We start from the raw sequence: 21,469 nt of genomic DNA, 5'->3' as shown, positions 1-21,469 counted from the left end.
CTGCAATAGCTCGTGGGGAATTTAGGAAAAGAGAGATCTTGCCATTTTCCAGAAATCTCATTTGGATTGCAAAACAAAAAAGACAGAGAGGCCCAATAAGAATGACACAGAGCATGTTGTCTGCAATTTAACACACACCACTGTGTTCCAAAAATATTCATTTCCTAAAAGAGGCAAGTAAGACAAAATTACTTTGGATATTTGAATTACATCCATGGTGACACATCCCACACATTCATTTCCTACTCCTCACCAAATATATTGGGCCCCATTTGGGAACTATGCCTCATGTCAACTAAGGAAGCGTGATGTCACCGTGGTTGACCTAGAGCACTGTCTACTTCTCTCCATTAAGCAGCACACTTCCAGGCATCGTTAAGAGAATTGTTCCTTGGATTAAAGTATACACAACAAAGCAAAAAGTGTAAGTGTAACCTGCAGAGCTTGATAATGACCCGCTGAAGAGATTTCACAGGACTGCTCTCAAGAGTCAACGCTGAAATCACTACTTACCCAGATAACTGGCACCATCTGGCCAAGTTAAGTGTTTGGAAACCCAGTTGTCAAATACAGAGAAAATCTGTTGCCTAGAAATTTGTGACCAGACAGTGTTACCTCTTCTTCTTCTTCCAATTAGGGTTCTTTCATGACAGTAGGATAGCTTTGCCCACTTTTACTGAACACAGGTACTGGGCCAGCAACTTACAAAAACAGGTTATTGGGAAACCAGAATTCCCACTGTTTAGGATAGTACCTGTAGTACCTGTTCTAGGTGGTAAAGCCCTCTCACGGAAATATTATCCCAGCGGAAAAAAGGAATCTGTCTAGGAATCGCTTTTCAGAGAGTAGTCTCTCTGATCTGCGAGCACACTTCCTAATACCCACAAAACCCAAATATCTTAAAGATAGAAGTGGAAAGCCATTTTCCAGCTAGAAAAAGAGGAATTGCCCTGTTTAGTTTCAGTACCCGGAGGATGAATCTGTCAGGTAATTCAGGTATTTGTTATTTCTTGACATATGAGGTAACTTGGTTTTCTGCTAGGACCCTAAATAGCACCCTGTTCAATATACTCGAAGCCCAGCTGGGGAGCAGGGTTTTCAGCAATGTGCACCTCAAAGACTTCTTCAATCTCAGAAATCCTCCAGTCATTTTTTTTGTGAAAGTAGTAGAACACCTAAATTAACCTAAATAATAATTAAGACTGTTGATTTAAATATCTCTGTGCATAACAGAAGTTTTCTTTTAAATAGGACAGTTATTGTATCCAAGACAAAACAAATCTCTGCAAGAGTTCTTGAGAATTTGGAAACTCTATTTTATGTGGGTAAACTAGGGGCTAAGCCTGGATGAAAGGCTGTGTGAAAATAAGCTGATGCGGTGAAGGGCATTTGGGGCTTTTTCTTTGCCTTCCCCAAGTGAAGACTAAAAACTGGAAGACACGATGATATTTTCTGATTGCTATGCTCCTGGAATTAGCCTACTGTGCCTTAATTCTGATGACCGACATCACCTGCCTTTCTAGATAGCCTTCTGCTTCATCCATCTAGGAGGCAGGGTTCAATAATGTCTGACAAACGCTGCACAACAAAATTTAATTCCTTCAGTTTTCAAATATTATCTTTTGATGTATCAAGCTTAAATGTCTTAAATATGGTATACTTCATACATTAATAAAATAAGTATATTAACTTCTTTGACACAAACTCCAGGAATTGACATAAACTCCAGGAACTTTCCTCGGAGAATGCTCTGCCTCCCAAGAGTCATTTCAACTTGGGGACTGTTGGCGGAAGGGCCCCTGTGGCTTCTCTGATGGAACAGAGAGGGAGGGAGATCTTACTGGTAATTAGAGCCACGGGGAGAGAAACAGTACCACTCTAGAATGAACCTGCGCTGCTCAGCTCCTGTCTCTCAAACTCCCTGGAGACTGCAGGTGCAGGCGTGTCAGGGGATTCCAACCTTCCACGCCCCGGGGGGGAGTTTTAGGAGCTTATGATGGAATGCAGCAGGTGCTAAGGAAGCTAAGGTAGGGATTCTGGTGTTGAAGAGCATCTTTGGAAAATGTACTCTTAAAAATGATCACTGACATATCAGAAGCGAACAAGTCTCAAAAGTGCATAAGCAACCATTTTTACTAAATGTTGGTTCCCTGTGGTGACTGTTAATGGCACAGGCAAGATACTACAACTTTTAGCTCAACTGAATCCTAGGTCATGCGTCTGCTCTTTGGGAGGTGCTTTTAAGTGGAAAGAAATAGTATCTGTGTATGCAGGCAGTGAGAAGGAACAGAAAGAGAAAGAAATGGAGATTTGTGTCCCTTTTACTCTTATGTTTTAAACACTGTCTCCGAGCCAGCTCTACTACACGGGGCAACTGTAAACAACTGCCTGGTTCTCAAGAGGACTAACTGGTTAAATTTACAGAAGAGTGTAGCTGCTTCATTTTTTTAAAAATACATTTTCTTTCAGTGACTATCCATGGTTTTAACCAGGTGAGACTTTGAGTCTTCTATAGGGATAGAATCTTGTTTTAGAAAGAACTTATAAAAACTCAATTCTCCTGTCATCGTCAGTCAGCAAACTACAGCCCACGGGCCAAATCTAGCCCGATGAGTATCTGTGTAAATAAAGTTTTATTGGCACACTAGCCATAACCATTCATGGACGTATTAGCTACGGGCACGTGCACGCTCCAATGGCAGAGCTGAGTAGCTGTGACGGCGACCGTGCGGCCCACAGAGCCCAAGGTATTTACTAGCTTACTAAAGCCTCTTAAGCAAAAGTTAGCTGGCCTTTGACTTAAAATATAACGAGCAAAATACCAGGATCCACATAAATGTACTTGGATGAAAAATATGAGCTCCAGAAACACTAGAAGTTTTAGATTTTTGGAATTATAATCTCTTCTCTGAAATCCTAAACATGACTCCAGTATTACTGTAGGGTTAGGAAGGGAGGGCGTTGAATGTGGTTGAGTTGGCAGAGGTAACTCCGTGTTAATTTTTTAAGTGCATCTTAAGTCTATCGGACAAAAGTTGTCAAATTAATCCACATTCAAATAGGATTTTGGTGAGTGGTATTCCTGGCTTTTAAATCAATTTCCTGACCCTAAATCCTTTACTGTAACTTCTGGCATGTCATAGTCCCATGTGACAGAGACTTCTGCCTCTTGGGCATACCTACAAATCAGCGTCCTATTCTAAAATCTCAAGGACATCAATAGCGTCTACCGGATACCTCTCCATTATCATTTCTTTAAAATACAAATTCTATTGGAACATCCCGTCTTCGTTGCAACATAGGATATACAGACTTAAGACACTTTACACCACGTTGTCTTTATTCAGCATTGCCGTTAAATTCTGGAAGTCAAGTTTGCTCGCTGTGTTATAATGAACGCCCTGCATTGCTTCTGAAAGGGCAGCTTCGTGTGCTGACTTACCTCACGGCACCAGGGAAAGGGAGATTTAGAAAATGAAACTAGAGGAACAGGGTAACGGGGAAATAGTAACTCTAAATAAGAAATGGATTCATTAAAAAAATAAAATAAAAAAAGAAAAAAAAAAAAAGCCAGTATCACCTGGTGTGCTTTCTTGCTTTAGAAATTTGGACTCAGCAGTAGTTGAGAGAATTCATTGTGGCCAATTATTTGAATCACAAAGAACCACCTGCTGGATGTTTTCTTATGGTGCAGCCTTGTTTCAACTCCCCCAACTTCTAAGCATGCCCTGCAGCAGTTTCAGAAGGGCCTCCCTTTCTCTCACTCATGCATTTGTCCATCTGCTGTATGTGACTATTTCCATGTTGTATCACGTAGCAGTGTTAGTAATTAGGGTTAGTTTTCATTTTATCTTATTTCATTCAAAATGGATGTGAAACTTACTGGCATACCTAGGCTGCAGCCCCATGCAAGCAAGCAAAAAGCAAAATATTGAAAATGGAAGATAAAGGTAAACACTGGCTAGCAGGCAGCTAAACTCACCCTTTTGTACAGCCTATGGTCCACCAGGGGGCTTTAGACAGTAAAACAACACCAAAGAGCTATTAGCATGTGAGGGTCACAACAGAAACCTTATACATAGCTTTATTACAACAACAACAAAAGAGAGTATAAAGTGGTTCCTTTTTTGGAAAGAAAGGAGTGGTGACAGGGTATGTGAAATGAGCAGGTAGTAAATTCACCAATTTATCGTGAAGTCTAAAAACGTGGGGGTCGTCTGACTTAGCAAAATCCTTAAGAAATGGGACACTTCTTATTGATTCCTGAAGCCATTACCTACCTACCTTTTCTGAGAGGGTGTCATATGAGGTTTTCTATTTTAATGCTTCTCAGGGACAGGACACATGACAGTTTCTCTTAAAGTAATATTTAGTACCACAGAATGGAAACAGGGCTATGTTCATCGTAGGGAAAAGAGGAGCTTGGACTTTCAGTTCTATCGATATTCAGGATACAGGGATGGGAAGAGACTACGGATCTGACACAGTCGGCATCTAAAGGTCATTAAAATTTGCCTGCATAATTTTCCTAACCTCGGAACTATTCCAGGGCAAGTAAGGAAAAGAGCCCGTTGGGGTCTTTATTTCATCCCAAACAATGAGTAGGAATTCAGAGTCCATAATCTGATGTTCTCCTCATAACAAACCTTGCCACCCTGAAAAGGTTACTACTAGTTAAAATATGAACCTGAGAAAAGTAATCATGAACTTCTTCTCTACTAGTTTATAAAAAGAGAGCTTTGAAAACAAGAATGAAAGGATTCCTTTGCCCAGTCTACTCTTGGGGGGGGTAGCCTTTTATGCACATACGTTTGTTTAAGTAGCTTACCCTCTCAACACGCCCAGTGTAAACACAGGGCACAGCTTTAGACGAGAAAGAAAAGAAAAGGAGAGTGGGACTTTATGTCAGTTTGCTCATAATGACTAAGGTTACACTACCTATACGTGTTTTCAAAGCTTGAGGAGAAGACTAGGAGAAACAAGGAAAACATGATTTGTGAACATAAGGTTTGTTCAAAGTGGCCTAAGAAAGAGCAATATAAAGCTAATTTTCTTGAAAATAAAATGTCCCGGGAAAGCATTAACTGCAGTCTGGACAGGGCTGGGTAGAATCTTCCTTTGTTTTTCATTTTGCAGGTTGGAGAGGAAGAAGGAAGGAGTGTGAGCACATGTAAGAACCTCTGGAAAAAGGCCTAGGGAAGTCCCAGAGGTTTCACGAACAGAGAAAATCAACCACCCTATCTGGTTGCAAGTACTCTCATGCTGGCAAAGGTAGGACTAGTGGGAGCGAAGAGAGACCACCCTCGGGAAGGCCAGAACGAATGTGATTATGTCACAAGCGCCTCATGTTTTCATCTGCATTTCCTAACAAGACTTCCTAGCTGAGTGTCGACATTGAAATCTCATCGGCTAGCTAATTACGGGAGCAAAGACCCCAGTCATGCGTGGTGGCTGAGAGCAAATGGCTTGCTGAGGCTCAGGAGGTGCGCATTAGCTTCTTCCAAATAGCGTTCTAGTTAGAGAACACCAAATACATCCTAGAGAATGTTCTTTTAAAAGCTTTTATCGTTGTTAACGTGTGGCTCTGTGCACCTTTCCTTTTAACATCATAGAATTCTTTTGTTAACAGAAGTGAAAGTACAAATGGCCAGTTAACCCCTATTAAGTCTCAAAGTCCAAAGAGTTTCCAAGCTAGCAAGCAGACAGGTTCAGGAGTAAGAAAAACCGAAGTAAAAGGGAACCTCTGTGGAATCGAATGGAATCTGGACACTCAGGCCTTAGGTACAATGAAACAGGAAGAGGAAATGAGACGTCAAAGAGCTTGCTTCAGAGTTTGGCTCTGTAAACCGCACAGCTCCTGATGCGCAGGGAAGCATCAGGGAAGTGACGACACCACACAGGGTCATCCAAACCCAGCTCAGGAGGCCCCTGGCCCAGATGTCAGACCAGAATGCTAACCTAATCCAGAAACCAAACGATCTCACCAGCTCCCCCCAAATCTAAGGAAAGAGCCTAGTGTTCACAAAGGAAGCTCAAATTTGAGGGAACAAAGAGAAACCCCTCTAGCCAGTTAGCGGGAAGCTGTCCTGTCTCCAGGGAAGGCCCCGGTCACGGGAGCCTGTTTCCTCCCAGTTGAAAATGCACCTCTCAGCTCAGCCGGGTTCCCCTTCCTGCGCATCTCCAGCAGAGGGCACCAGCCATTCAGTCGGAGAACTTGGAGGGAGGGAGGGAGTGGTTTTCTAGCCCTTCCTTGAGAACAGGAACTCTGTTTATTCTCTGTGTGGACACACACTGGCACGGGGAGGGCTGGGGGTGAAGAGCGTGCTGCCGTGTGGCACACAAATAAGAGGTTAAAGACAAACGGGAATTAAAAGCTAAGCTGTCCTCACACCCAAACTAAGACAGAAAGTCACCGGCCTGAGCCTCCACTGCTCGCTCTTTACCACGGAATCTGAGACGGGTACCCGGGTGCCCGGAGCGGCAGCTCAGTCCCTAGTCAGAGAGCTCCGCTCGCCTACAGCGATTCGGGATGTTTCCTCTGATGAATGCCGGGACTCGCTCTGCACAGGCGGTCACGCGTGGTTCGGAGGGTTAGGGCGGTGGTGCGGCTCTCGACGAGCAAACGTCCAGGTGAGGAGGAGGGTTACCTGTGGCGGCAGCGGCGCAGGAACCTCATTATTTTTCGAGCAGCTTGGTCCTGCTTTTTGGTTAGCAAACTGCTCCTGAAAAAGCCGGAATATCACCGTCACAAGAAGGGTCCCGTGAGGCTTGATGTGCACACGCTGAAAACGGGGGAGCAGTGGCAGAGGGCCTTTAATGAAACAGTTCAGGTAGCAAACCCCACAGCAGGGCAGGCCTGGGCAGTGCCGGCAGGGAAGGGAGGAGGGGGTGGCAGCCCCTCCCCCTGGCTGTGAGCGACACAGGGCCCAAGTGCAGCATACGGTGACGCTCGGCTGTCCTTTCACAACCCCTCGTGAGCTCGTTTTCTGGAAGAATGCGTCCCGGCCTTACACAGGCTTTCTCAGGGTCGAAGCTGGTTCGCCCGAGTCTGATACTCTCCTGAACTTCTTCTGTCGGCTCTCTCACTGCGCTCAGAGTCCCCATCACGCTAAGATGGACTAGCTGGCCTCTAGCTATCCTTCCAAGGTCTCGCACGCAGGGACACTACAATTCAGACTGCCCAACGGAGGAGCGCCCTCTCTGAGCAGGAACTTGGGTCCTGCCAGATTCCCACCCCAGCTGAAGTCGGGGTGGGGGGGGGAGACCAAAATAACTGGGGGGTGGGGGGCTTGGAGACAGAAGCTGCTGAACAAAGACGGACTGACAGCCTGGGTATCACTACACGCAGTCACAGCATCTAGCGTGGTCTGTCAAGAAAGTCCCCGCGACAAGCGTGTCACCCCTCACATCGGGGCAGCGCCATTCCTTCCATGATGCCAAGGCTCTCTTCCCTAGACAGCTTCGCCCCTGTGACAGACAGCTCAACCCACCTGAGTTTCTGCTGTACGATGACGGCTGTTCGGCGAGCCTGCCGTCTCTTGCCACACTTCTTATAACTCCGGTAATACTTCTGGATCAGCACAGCAGCACGCCGGCTCTGCTGAAATTTTTTTTGTTCGTAGTAACTTCGGAATTTACTCTGGATTAGGATGGCAGCCTGTGTCATCTTTTTATAAAGTGCATACTGCAGGGAAACAAGAATAAGCAGAACAGTAACAACAGGAGCCCACAAGTCTGGGTGTCCTCTGAGCGTGCCGGGGAAGGCAAGGAGGGAAACACCTTTCTTTCTCCTTGATCATCACAGTCTCTGTCTTGGGTTCAATCACCAAAGAGGCAAACTAGGAACCTCTTCACCTATCTTTCCCAAATGCAAAATATTAGTTTAAGGGTTGCCTTCAGACAATGTATTGCTTTAAATGTGCTTTTTCCCCACAAACATCAAATATTTTGCCCTTCTTGAAAAAACATTTTTAAAATAGCAATATGTGTAGACATTTAGGAATAATAAAAGCGTATTTAGAAAGTACAAATTCAAAGTTTAATATTTACTATCTGATTCTGAAACATTTTAAGATAACCTTTTTTATGCATCCCAATCACCACCACACACAAGCCTACTTAGAGCAGTCAGCAGCTGATTCCTAACTACAGTTCCGTAGGACACATTTCTGAGTTGCAAGGTCCCAAATACAAGGCTTATCATGAAACGCTGACACCTTTAAGACATTTAACCTGCAAAAAGTTAATACTCATAAGACCGACACAGGGGTGAAGCCATGAAACCGGGAAAAGTGTCACAGGACCGGGGAGCCCTCCGCCCAGCCTGCAGCACTGCACGAGGGAGGGATGAAGGCACGGGAGAAGGAGTTCTCTTCCATTTCCGTCTCTAGGCACTAAAATTACAGAGCTCTCCATATTTAAAAAATGCGATGTCCAAACTGCTAATGAAATACAATAGGACTCTGGGGACAAGAAGTCACAAGGAAGCACTTTGCTTGCAAGAAGGCAACTTACCATCATGGGGAAAAATACTCCTGAGAAAATCCCTGTGCCTAAGGTCATCTCTGCCTGTACTGGAGTGATGGGAGGGAACTGACTTCTCAGAATGTTCAAGACACAAGACCCTTGTGCAAGAATCCTCTTTAGTCTCGTCTGACCTGCTTTCCGTTTTCATTTGCCCAAAAATCTTTTAGGACGGCGCTGTAGCCTACAGGGCTCCTGTGGTTTTCAGCCCCCTGGCCCATGCACACTGCACATTCAGAAACTACCGGGCCACAGTGAGGGACACCAGGAGGAAGGGAGATGCACTGAGTGGCTCGCTGGGCTCACAGGAATCGGCTTGGATGGATTCTTTAGACTGACATGGCCAAGAAAATGTCCGATGACTGTTAATGCCAAAACCCACTCCAACTGAATAACCACGTGGCCCCCGGAGATGCACTGTGGTTAGGCGGCCTGGAAAGGGGAGTACACCTGTTTCCTGACCCTGCCGTCTTAATGGCCCCTTCTTGTAGCTGGTGATGGGTGTGAAGTTTGTGACTTTGGTGGAATGGTTTGTGAGGGGACTTGGGTGTCATTACCTTCAAGGCTATCCATGTCAGCTTGGGGAGAAACAGAAAATACAAGATTAACGTTAGATTGCTGAATAGAAGGAAATTAAAAACCAGAACCAATAAAACTCCCAACCGGAAAAAAAAAAAAAAAAAAGTAAAGTAATCTGGCTACATTAATGCCTTCCATCTTCCGAAATACTTGTCTTATACTTGTCAGTATTTCAAAAAATCATGTCTTCCGTTTTTCTGGTTGTAGACAACACTTCTCTGGGGGGGTGGTTTTAAAAACCAAAACCAAAACTCAGACTCATCTTTTGGAATAAATACCTGTTGTAATCACAGACTTGAAACTTTATGTGTCTCGCTTTAATGTGAGGACAGAGCCAGGTACCGCGGTGCCAGCGTTTACACAATAAACCTTCATTCTCTGGGATCGTGAACTCAACCGGCTAGAAGCTGAAGACTCCTCCCAGCCCTCCCCCTTTCACTAGTAGCGCTAATCCGAGAGAAACGCAAGAACGTGGCGACCCATATCAGAAATCAAAGCGAGCCCTGTATCGTAACAAGAGAACACAATACCACACTTGCACATGACTATTACACATCTCAGCATATATTATTCCTTAAGTAAAAGTTTAAAACCTACCTAGAGCACCGTCTACTGAAAGGTTCTGGGATCTACTGACAGGCCTGAACTTCATCATACGGGCCAGTCAACACTCAATTAGGTAAGTTTTTATATTTTCTAACCACCCAGGCGGTTAGGAAAACCTAATATTGTCTTAATTTCTCTGAGCCTCAGCTTCTTCATCTTAAAAGGGACATAAAATTGTTTATCGCCGGTCATTGTAGGGAACAGGTGTGATGAGATGGTGTGTCTGCAAGCTCTAGTACATCCTCAGGGCCCCATGCACTTTAGTGCCCTTTCCCAGGTGATGGCAGTTAGGTAACCTGACAGGGTGTTTTGGAAACCTGGTAATACTGAGTGAAAGAACACTTAGCTATTCTTCCTGCATCTCTTAACTAAGGAATGCAAAAGCCGTTTAAGATGTTCTGGGCGTCTTAAGATTTTCAGAGATTTTTCCAAGTCTTCATTTGAAAACGGATGGGAAGAAGCTGAAAGGAAAAGTGGCTCGAGAATAGATAATTTCTATAACTCAGGGTCAAAGATAACTGCCATTATTTCTCTTCTCTGATCACCACATCAAACTCTCTAGAGTTCTTCAATTACTCCAGGTACAATTACCGGAACACAGAGCCTCCCTTCAGACGCAAATAACTTTCTCTGTGTCACACCAACATCTCAGATAGCTCATAATACTGAAAGGCCAACAATCTGAACAGAAGTTATTTTGTGAGGTAAGTTTAACTGCAGATGGTTTTTTGGTTCGTTTTTTACCCCCCGCTCTGGAACATTTCCCTCTGGTTTTTGGTCAATGCAATTCAAAGTCTGTCTTTGAATCAGGAGCTGGACATAGCGCTCTCTAGCCAGACCACATGCTACAATCCTCGGGGGCCTGTTGCTGTTTGGACAAGCTGCACTTCCTACTGCGACCAAAGCTGTGGTTTACCTGTTTATATTTCCTGTAACAACGCTGAATGACAGCGGCGGCCACTTCCTGCTGCTCCCGCAAGGGTCGGCCCTGAAGGGTAAAGTGAAGGAAAAACACAATTTAGTGTAAGAAATAACAATTTGGTGTAAGAAATGTCAACTTTCTTCAGACTTAAGTTAGAATTACTACTCATTTATAACTTTTACGGAGGCCCCAGGTTTACCAAAATACAGTGGTAATTAATTACAAGGAGAAATTAGGAAAAAATGAACTTACAGGATAAATCTGTGATTCTTGCTTCTAAATAGAACTATGATATTTGGATGTTAGGAGGTCTAAAAATATTCATTTTCCAAGTATTTAACAAATCAGGTATTGTACCATTTCCCCTTACATGCTGCCGGATTTCCATTGTCTTTCCCAATATAACCCCAACTACTCTAACTTTGGGGTCGATGATTATTGGCTTTTAACACCTTCTCGGGGTGGTCAAAGACTCCTTTGAGAAACTGTGGAAGGCCACGGACCCTCTCCCACCAAAAATGCACACACAAGCTTTAGCATAAGATTTCAGGGCTGCCTACAGTCAGTCCCAGGCCCTTAAGAACCCCTGCTTTAGGTTATAAATTCCTGTGGCAGAGGTATCAACTTCCTCTATACTAACTACATAATAAGTATCTGTCATCATTACCAAGAATAAATTGAGATGGTGATAACTACACCCTACTGGTCAGTTTTATTTCCCTAAAGCTTCTGAAAATTATTAATAATTTCATGTGGCATAATAATTCCAAAGAACAATTCTACAGACTCAGCAAAAAAAGGAAAAAAAAAAGGCTTAAGTTTTAGTTTGGATGATTCTGACTTCCATCTGTGTTCCCCAATCTTACGAATGTCACATCAGGACTCTGTTCCACTTTACCTTGTATTTCCGGAAAGCTGTCTGGACAAGCCTGGCAGCTTCATAGAGTTCCCTTTGCTCGTGATCAGACAGAGTCAGCTGAGCAAATTCATTCTCGACCTTTTCACTGGTAGATGCGCTCAGGAATTCCGACCAATCTGCTGCTGAGGGAAGGCTGGGTTTCTCAAAAGCTATTTCACCGACTGGGGAGCCAACAGGGCTCAAGCTGGTATTAGAAGAAGGGGTTAGAGGCTCGTTATATGCACTTCTGAAACAAGAAGAGACACAAGGGAGAGAGACCGGTGACTGATCTGCATGATCCATTACATAGTGCTGAGTAATGAGACAAGGGCCACTGTGAACTATTAAGAATATGCCTTCATTCAGTCCAGTAAGTTGCTAAACACATCCCGTACTTTAACTGTCCTTCAGGTAGTAAGTTCCTACCGAGTACCTATTATGAGTTTAGCGCTATGCTAAATACTAAACCCACTGAAGACGCTGCCCGGCCCTCGTGAAGCTTCAGGTGAATTGGGAGGGAAACATCACGGGACGTGACCTCACATGCGCTACAAGGGGAGAAAAGTCACAGAAGAGGTGAGGACGTGAGCAGGGACCTGAAGGTGGTGAAGGAACTTGTCCCAGTGTTTCCTTCCCGAGGTCTCCTGTTACACAGCATTCATCAGCTCTAATTAGCCTCCCACGCCTCCCACTGAGCCCAGGCATTTACGGCGGTCCGTGAACCATGGTCTTCCACTGACCTGATCTGGGTGGCGCTCGGCAGACGATCGACATCGGCTAGGTACCTGGCCAGCCAGCTCATGGTACTGCTGATGGCTACAGTGTCTGCTCTTTCCAACGCCGAGGGCTCCGTGGGCACAAAACTCTCCTGCTTGATTCGATCAGGTGTGGCTTCAATGATGTGCTCTGCCAAGGTCATCATGTTCACCTGGAATCCAGAGTTCACAGAAACACTCAGGTTAAGAGGGAACCTTAGACGGTATCCAGCCCCTCCCCCACCCACCCACGCTTGGGAAGAAAAAAGAAGGGAGGGCGGCCTCCCACCTCAATCCAGTGCACCCAGTATCACTGTAAGGTTTTATACAATTCAGCCAAATACTCTGAGACCTGACTCCCTCCAAATCATAGTCTGGCCAAAAACCGTCAGTCAAGTCTTAGAGGACTTCTGCCTTGTGCCTACTCTCTGCTCTCAGCTAGGATCAGCCATTTAATGATACTGTGACTGGGCAGTTTTTCAGCAAGTTGTCACGTTACCATGGTGACGCTGCAGTTTACCTAAAGGACGGCCACCGCCCCCCCCCCCCCCCGCCCTTGGCCTTGCCTAGAGACCCCCAGTCCTGTAGAGGGCAGCAATGAGCCAATCTGGGGCCAGCTCATGGTTGACCCAAAGGAGTTAATCAATCCTCTTCTTGACCCCCCACCTTCCTGCACACTGAGAGGAGTCTGGACAACGAGACTCTACAGACATCTGCTGTGGGGTTTGGGGCAAAGTTTTTTTTTTTTAATTTTTTTAAAGATTTTATTTATTTATTTGTCAGAGAGCGAGCGAGAATAAACAAGCAGGGGGAGCGGCAGGCAGAGGGAGAAGCAGGCCTCCCACTGAGCAGGGAGCCCGACCCAGGACCCTGATCCCTGGACCCTGGTATCATGATCTGAGCCGAAGGCAGACACCCAACCGACTGAGTCACCTAGGTGTCCTTGGAAAGTTTTGCTTTCCTGATGAACAGTATCGATGCCCTTGGCTCTTCCCCTCTCTTCCTGCCTTGACTCCAAACAAGCTCCAGCATCCCCATTGTAACCATGAAGCACAAAAATCAAGAGGAATTGTTGCCAAAAAGAACAAAAAGCTCAGGGAAAAGTCTGGGCCCCTGTTGGCATCACTGAGCAAATGAACCTCTGGACTTCTTGTCATGTGAGAAAAAAATCAATCATTTGTTATTAAACTGCTATAGTTAGGCTGCTGACACCTACACCCCAAGTACATTCCTAATAGAATTAGGAATCCTCAGAGCTTAGTCTGCACTGCCACGAATTTATTTTATTTTTTTATTTTATTTTTTTAAAGATTTTATTTATTTATCAGAGAGCGAGAGACAGAGGCAGGCAGAGGGAGAAGCAGGCTTCTTGCTCAGCAAGGAGCCCGATGTGGGACTCGATCCCAGGACCCTGGGATCATGATCTGAGCCGAAGGCAGACGCTTAACCGACTGAGCCACCCAGGCGTCCCTGCACTGCCACGAATTTAATTAAACTTGGAGATACAGTCTTGTTTTTAAAAGATTTCCTTGCATGTCTCTTGAAAACAGAAATTGAAATAATAGCAGTTTAAGTTTTTAAGTGAACTGGAAGTATTCTGAAAGGATCTATACAAAGGTGACAAAATGCTGATCTTACAACGTGGATGAACCTCCAAAACAGTATGCTAAGTGCAAGAAGCCAGACACAGAAGCCTACAAATGTTAGGATGCCATTTATATGAAATTTCCAGAAAAAAGCAAAACTCTGGGGATAGAAATCAGATCGGTGGTTGCCTAGGGCTGGGAGAGGGGAACAGAGATGACCATAAATGGGCATGGGAACCTTTCTGGGGGTGATGGCAGTGCTCCAAAGGGCACACTGACATTCATCACCCGGAGCGCTTAGAGGGGGTGAACTTTATGGGATGTGAGGTATACCTCATGAAGCTATTAAAAACAGTTATCTTGGGTAATTTTCAAATTTTCAATAAACAAGAAGAGTTCTTGTAATAGGAATAAAAATGAAAAAAGTATTACAGCCTTTCTTTTCCCCTCCATATAAGCCTCTTGACTTGTGACTCAAGCAGCAGGAAGTCCTAGCCTGATATCTTTTCCATGAAAGTATTTGAGTATTTTATTAAAAGCCAAGTGGAATTTCTGGAGACTGAAGGCTATAACTCTACAGTCGTGCCCCAAAGTCCTTCGTTTTATGAACACGTATCAGTGTGAGAACACCTCAACATCACCACAGTGCCACACGTTGGACTGCCACACACAACGCTTTTTACCGGCTAGCTGCAAAAAGCAAGGAAATTTAAATGACTTGAAACAAAACAATAACATTCTAAGCAGCGGGACCTAAAAAGTCACGTCATCTGCTTCTAAATTTCTTGTATTGTGGTCAGAGAAGATAGCCTTTAAATGTGCAGTTTTGGGTTTTGTTTAAATTCTCGTTGTGTTCTAACATATGAGCAATTTTCATGAATGTGTCTAGGATATCTAAAAAAAAAAAATCATCTGTATACTTGCTAAGTGTATGAATTACACACATCTGCATAATTACATACAAGTATATCCTGCATTAAATCTATCACATATATTAAATATATCTATGAAAGCCACCTTTCTAATAGCTTTGTTCTGTGTTTTCAATCTTTTCTGTATCTACTCACTCTGACAAATTCTGAGATAAATGTCAATCTCACGCTGTGATTATGAGTGTGGTGCCACATTGCTTTGTATTCACTGGTTTTGCTTTAGTATTCAGAGGCTGTGTTGTTAGTTGCACAACTATTGATGGGTTGTATCTTCTCCACAAATGATACATACATTACTTGCCTTAAATTATACTTTGTATCCTTTTTCTTCTTATACTCATTTGTCTGTTCTATCTTTGCCCATAGTTTCCTGTTCATTCTTTCTGTGTCATCTCATTTGGGTTCTGTCTTTTACAAGCGGAACATAGTATGTTTTGCCTTCTTTTTTTTTAATCCAATCTGAGAATCTTTTAATAAAATTGCCAGTTAGCAAAGTGGGAATGAATCATGTTTGAAAGTATTCCTATAATATTATGTTTTCTGCTTATTATTTCTGTTGCTTCACTTTTACTTTTTACCATTCCTGAACTTTTCCCAAATGGGCCCCAATTCCCCCTTCCCCCCTTCAATGACTTACAAATTCTGTAGTCTGTTTCTATGCAATCTATTAACCTGACATTTCTAACAAGCCTATTTCAGCCTACGCTTATCTATCAGTGAGGTCTGCGACCTTCCCCAAGTAAGAGAGCTGCTTCACCTTCTTCGTTTCCTTACCTCCCTGGTTTTACTAAAATAATAAGAACATTAGTTCTAAAACAGGATTCCTCCTCTATTTCAAGCAACCCTTCCTAACAAGTGCCCTGTGTGCACAGTCACACTATCAGTAAGTCCTCAGATGCATCAGTTTTACTGGTTTATCGTCCACTCTTCCATGAACTCTGGCTCAAATTACTTCATTATTTCTTGAATTACTTAATTATTTTTTGTTGTCATTTTTTGCATTTGGCTGAATACGTCTTGAGACTGTTGCTCTTAAGGTACCAAAATATTACTCTCTCGAGGCTCTGTGAAAATGTGAAGTAGAACTTCTCAGGTTATTTTGTATTTCCTGCACCAATCCTATTTTAGCAAAGGCCAACAGCTACCAAGCTCTGCTATCCGATGGTTATTTAAACTTAATCGAACGTACGTAAAATCAGAAATCCAGTGTCCTGAGTCACACTGGCTACATTTTCTGCTACGGAGACCACATGTGGCCAGTGGCTACCATAACGGGCAGTCAGTAGAGACACCGAACGTTTCCATCACTGCCCAGCGCACCAGTGAACAGCACAGGTTTTCACAGTCGGCATGCTCATAAATACTGTCCTAGATTGCTTAGTATTGATATGCGGTGTGGCCAAATCCAGCCAGCTACCTGTTTGTGTAAATAAAGTTTTATTGGCACATAGCCACTCTCGCTCATTCAGTATCATCTAGGGCTGCCTTTGTGCTCTAAAGGCAGATTAAATAGTCACGACAGTCTGTATGGCCCACAAAGCCGAAAATATTTACCATTTGGCCCTTGACAGAAAAACTTTGCCAACCTCTTGTCTAACAGGTTCTTGGATTTCCCTGGCACGCCTCCCCACAACTGCAGTGGTTGGCAGATAAATAGTGGAGGCCCCCCCTTTCCTATCTGTGCTAACAGCTGGGGTGGCAGGAAGGGGATCCTGGGATGAAGGGGAGCAGCTCAGCAATCGGACCTCTCCCTAGGAATGCCGGCCAGGATAGGGGCTCTCCAGGCCCCTCCCTCCTGTGGCATTTCTATAGGCCTAGAACCTTACTGAATTGCTCGTGGGACTTTTTTCTCTGTTACATTTGTTTTGGGTTATATAGGAACTAGGAAAGAGAGGAAGTCAAACTCATCCTCTTTGCTCATTTGGTCCTCCCCTATGTAGTATATTTTTTTTTTTTAAAGATTTTTTATTTATTTATTTGAGAGAGAGAATGAGAGAGAGCATGAGAGGGAAGAGGGTCAGAGGGAGAAGCAGACTCCCCGCCGAGCAGGGAGCCCGATGCGGGACTCGATCCCGGGACTCCAGGACCATGACCTGAGCCGAAGGCAGTCACCCAACCAACTGAGCCACCCAGGCGCCCCTGTAGTATATTTTATTTAATGGAATTTGCCTGCTTAATAGCTTAACCTCCAGTTTACTGCAGTATATACTCTCTCAATCTATTGCAAGTTTAATGCCCCAATAGGATTCTGGAGTTTCTAGGTTTATTATAAGGACAGTCAATTATCAGCTTTAGGGATATTTCACTGCACCTCAAAAGCCTCACACCACATACGCCTTTACCAAGGCCACATGACAGCTGTGCTCATCAAATCACTTAGGTCACTCAAATTCTATCCATAGGCCTCCTGTTGTAGTGATGACCGGGCCGTGACTCTGTTAAACTCGTACTTAAACAGGAAGTCAGTCCCCCCGGATGCAGGAGGGAAGCAGAAGACCACTGGAGGGCCCTGGGTGAGCCCCGAGGAGCTGGTGTTGAGACCCAGGTCGCTGGTGTTCAGGCCCTATTCAAACAACGTTCGAGTCACTGAATGAAAACATGGCCCACGCAAAGAAGATACTCCCACATTCTTATGTGTAAGACCGCACTTTTAACCCTCTGTTGGTGAGCAAATCACATGGCCTGGGGGACCGGCTATGAAGACGGCGGGAGGGACTACGGACGCCCCGGCCTCTGCAGGCTTACCTTGTCGGCGCTTACCTGAATATCGTCCATGGGCTGTGAGCATTCTGCGCTCTCTGCGCTATCGCGGTAGGACCCCATCTCTGAATTCACCACCTCTCTGTTAGCCATCATCAGGACACTCATTGGTTCCCGTGGACGCACCTGTGAAGGTGCTGCATCCTTTCCTACACTGGTCCCCTTCGGATTTCCAGTCACCTGCACTGTAGACACACCAATGTAAAGATCTTTGGAATTCCACTTTACTACAGGCTGAGATCCAGAGGCTTGGAATCCTGCAGTCTCTGGAGTGGGAGGGGAGGTTTCCCGGATGCAGTCCCTCACTCCTTCACTGGGGCTGATTGTCTCGGGGACACACTGCTTAGAACTAGGGCTCTGCTTCCTGATATTTGGCTGTTCCAGGCTCAGTGCAGTGGAGAGCAGCTTCTCCTGCCTTGCCTGGAAGTACTCAGGGTTCAATTTATGCTTTTTGGGAGCTGGATAATCTTTGTGGCTCTCACTGCTGTAGTAATTAGAGGGTTCAGAACGAGGTCTTCTCAGCTCTGAAAAGTACAGTAGAAAGGATAGTCAGGACAGGCGATAAAATTAGGAATCCTAAAGAATTAACACTTTCTCTATGCCTGAGAGACACAAAGTGCAAAGCCGGAACTCAAGACATGACCCTAACATTTAAATATTCCCCAGTAGCATATACTGTATTCAGATAGTCCTCCTCCAAAATTTGTGTTTCTTTCTCGAAAGGACACAGATTTTTTTTTTTTTTTTGCTACTTTCTGCATTTATTTTTGGGAGGGGTGGGGGGAGCAGTAGGCATTCTTACAGCTAAAAGAAAAATTGGAAACATAAAAACAAACAAAAACCAAACAAAAAACAAACCCTTAAACATATGTGAATATCCTATGGACTTTTCTGAGGGTAGCTGCATGAAAGCAAATGGGAAATCTGTCAAGTTCTGAGATGTAGTAATTTTGAATGTTTACCTGGATTGGTACTTGCAATAACGGTGACTCCTTTGGGTATTTCTGGAGAGCCGATGGTTTCGCTGTGCCACTGGGTCATCCAGCTATCCGTGTTAGGCTCTTCACTTGGAGGACAGTGTATTCTGGGGTTCTGCCCCAGCTGAGCCTGTTCATCTCTCTGCAGGTGCTCCAGACACTCTGCCAATTTCACATGACCCCTTGACCTGGCAATTCCCAAAGGCAGCCTTCCTAGAGAGTCAGGAATAGAGATGGCCCGACGGTCCCACTTGTACAGAACGACAGCAGCTTCTAAGTGCCCTAGAGCACATGCCCACATCTAAAAAACAGCAAAACAAAGCAAGCTTTCTCAGTACGGGTTAAAAAACATATTCCACTTTTGCTATTGCTGCCAACTGACAAATCGGCCCTTGCTGGCAATCTCAGTGGGGCCATAAAACATTACCATATCCCTATCCCAGTTAAGAAGAGTTCAGGAATAAATGAACCTATTCCTTACCAGAGGAGTACAGGAGAAGTGGTCCACATTCAACGGGTCAACTTCCAGTTCCAAATCAATGCTATCTGCATGCTTTGTGCTGTAAGGGATAAGCACCAGAAATTACTGCACAATGAATCAGTGTTCAAGAGAGACACCAGAATGTTATAAAACCCACAAAAATGAAACCAAAGCGGGCACCTAACATCCCTGATGTGAGGAAATAGAGCCCCTAATTTTGTAGGGTGGTTTGGACTGGCGGTCCAGAGGAAACAGAAGTACAATGTTTAGTTAGTACCTCAGTCCACATTTCTTGGGCAGAAGTTCATAAAATTCCCTTGGCAACTGTCCTCAGAGAAAGCCCTTTGCTCACAGGCCATGGTCACACTCACTGAATGACCAGATTTCTCTCCACCAGTGGAAACAACACTCAGGAGGAAGCTGCAAGCTGTTGAGCAAGGACGACCTCCAGCTGTCCACACCCCACCCTTACCGCCATTTGATGAGGGTCTGGATGAGGGTGGCGTAGCCCTGCGCGGCAGCCAGGTGCAAGAGGGTCATCCCGCGGAAAGTCTTTGAATGGATCAAGTGCTTGGACTTGGCCCAGCAGGCTCGGCTCATCATCTTCTCACACACGACAACCACACGGTTCTCGAAGCAGCTGCCCAGCGTCCCAGGGCCAGAAGCGCACTAGAAGGAGGAAGCTCGCCTTAACGACTGAGGACCAAGGGCCTCTCCCTGTCAAGTCAGCCTCTTCGGGTGGGAGAAACAAATGCTTTACGATTAGCCACCCACACTGGGAAACACCAAACTGCACAGAAACTGAGACTAGAATGTGCTTGGTTCAGCTCAGTGGCACGTGGCCACGCTCGTGGCACAGGGTCATTTTCCGTAACTCTGAGAACCCCAGAGTCTGTCTATCACAGCTGACACTCTGATTATGAACGTCATGAGGCTCCATCTTGGGGAAAGCGTATACCACTAAAAGAAAAGGTGCCACCAGCCTCCAGTTGAAGTACACGCTGTAGACTGTGGGCTGGTAGGAGAGCAAAGCAGGGTAGCCATCCCGGTTCTTGCATCCAGGGATACACCTGGACCTTTGCCTCCCTTGCTCCTCATTAGGAGAATTAAGTCACTTAGAAGGGGATTTTTTTCCCCCCAAAGAAACACTTTTAAAAATCCAATAACAATCCCGTCCTTTGGGGAAAGCGTTAGAGATCTTTAGAGAGAGATCACAAACGGGCGAGGGGCAGAGGGAGAAGCAGACTCCCCGAGGAGTAGGGAGCCCAATGCGGGGCTCGATCCCAGAACCCTGGGATCATGACCTGAGCCGAAGGCAGACGCTTAACCAACTGAACCACCCAGGCACCTAAGATCTTGAAATTTAAGTGTTATAAATAACAATAGAGGCATACAGGAAAGAGAAATTCACGAATTTTAACTGTGGCTTTCTTCTCTTGATTCAGTGGTAAAGCAAGAAAAATAAAATCAAACTTAGTTACCTCAACAGTTTATCTGAGTCTCTGTGATGGCAGCTCTCTGCTGAACATCCCCCCCCCACATAAATGATACTTCTAGCCTGATCCTTACCTCTGGAATTATTTAAAAAGTGTTTGTTTTTTTTCCAGTAATAAAGCCCACAAAATTCAATTACTACAGAAATATTGTTGCTTCTCATTGTTTTTTCACTTTTAGGTCCGGGAAAAAACGCCTACAAAAATGAAAAGGCAGGGGCGCCTGGGTGGCTCAGTTGGTTAAGCGACTGCCTTCGGCTCAGGTCATGATCCTGGAGGCCCGGGATTGAGTCCCGCATCGGGCTCCCTGCTCGGCGGGGAGTCTGCTTCTCCCTCTGACCCTCCCCCCTCTCATGCTCTCTGTCTCTCATTCTCTCTCTCAAATAAATAAATAAAAGAAAAAAAAAAAGGAAAAGGCAGATGATAGATATAATGTCATCCTCACTAGGGCTCTTAAAAGAGCACAGGTGGGTGATCCCAACCTGCAGTAGAATGACCTTGACTCAAAAGGCCCAGGCAGAGCCGCCCCACATGTACCAAACAGACACATTCACAAGCTCATGGAAGTTATGGGTCAGTAAGCAAGGAGGGAATTTTTTTTTTTTTTTTGCATTAACAAAAACAGCCACATCTTTATCATGAAAGGTGGACACAGGTATGTATTGAAGCCAACCTGGGACTAGTCCAGGAATGATACCAGTACCAGACAAAGGACTTGTGACCCACTGCCTCCCTAATCAATAAGACACACACAAGACGAAAGGTGAAGGTCAACGCAAGCTGGTACCTGAGCTTGGCTTCCTCCATTCCCAGTCCCGTTGCCCCCTCCACTGCTGCCTCCTCCACTCCCCTGCTTGTGCTGCTGGGACCCCGTCATCTCAGCCATCCTCCTTTCCATCTGCTCCAGGCGCTCCAGGATGGACATCCTGAACTGGTTATCTAGGGAAGAAGAGGGAA

At 45.0% G+C, this 21,469-nt stretch overlaps 1 protein-coding gene across 16 annotated transcripts in view; it reads right to left on the bottom strand.

Moving 5' to 3' along the window:
* CAMTA1 (calmodulin binding transcription activator 1) overlaps nucleotides 1–21,469 on the bottom strand; it is an 834,392-nt gene that overhangs the window by 7,982 nt on the left and 804,941 nt on the right. For 8 of the 16 annotated variants that reach the window (XM_081817396.1, XM_081817402.1, XM_081817401.1 and 5 more), the window contains 11 exons: nucleotides 21,300–21,451; nucleotides 19,492–19,688; nucleotides 19,020–19,098; nucleotides 18,524–18,839; nucleotides 17,562–18,085; nucleotides 12,269–12,456; nucleotides 11,529–11,775; nucleotides 10,625–10,696; nucleotides 9,081–9,101; nucleotides 7,491–7,684; nucleotides 6,648–6,722 (listed from right to left, as the gene is read on the bottom strand). In XM_081817396.1, the coding sequence (XP_081673522.1) occupies nucleotides 6,648–6,722; nucleotides 7,491–7,684; nucleotides 9,081–9,101; nucleotides 10,625–10,696; nucleotides 11,529–11,775; nucleotides 12,269–12,456; nucleotides 17,562–18,085; nucleotides 18,524–18,839; nucleotides 19,020–19,098; nucleotides 19,492–19,688; nucleotides 21,300–21,451 (2,065 nt within the window). Of the gene's footprint in view, nucleotides 1–3,982; nucleotides 4,014–6,647; nucleotides 6,723–7,490; nucleotides 7,685–9,080; nucleotides 9,102–10,624; nucleotides 10,697–11,528; nucleotides 11,776–12,268; nucleotides 12,457–17,561; nucleotides 18,086–18,523; nucleotides 18,840–19,019; nucleotides 19,099–19,491; nucleotides 19,689–21,299; nucleotides 21,452–21,469 lie in introns of all 16 variants that reach the window. The other 8 variants (XM_081817397.1, XM_081817406.1, XM_081817399.1 and 5 more) reach the window with 8 other exon arrangements.

Source organism: Leptonychotes weddellii, chromosome 4, assembly GCF_054177405.1.
Source record: "Leptonychotes weddellii isolate Sample4059 chromosome 4, ASM5417740v2, whole genome shotgun sequence".
NCBI lineage: Eukaryota > Metazoa > Chordata > Mammalia > Carnivora > Phocidae > Leptonychotes > Leptonychotes weddellii.
Note: the sequence above shows the minus strand (reverse complement) of the source record. Positions and strands in the feature narration are given on the sequence as shown.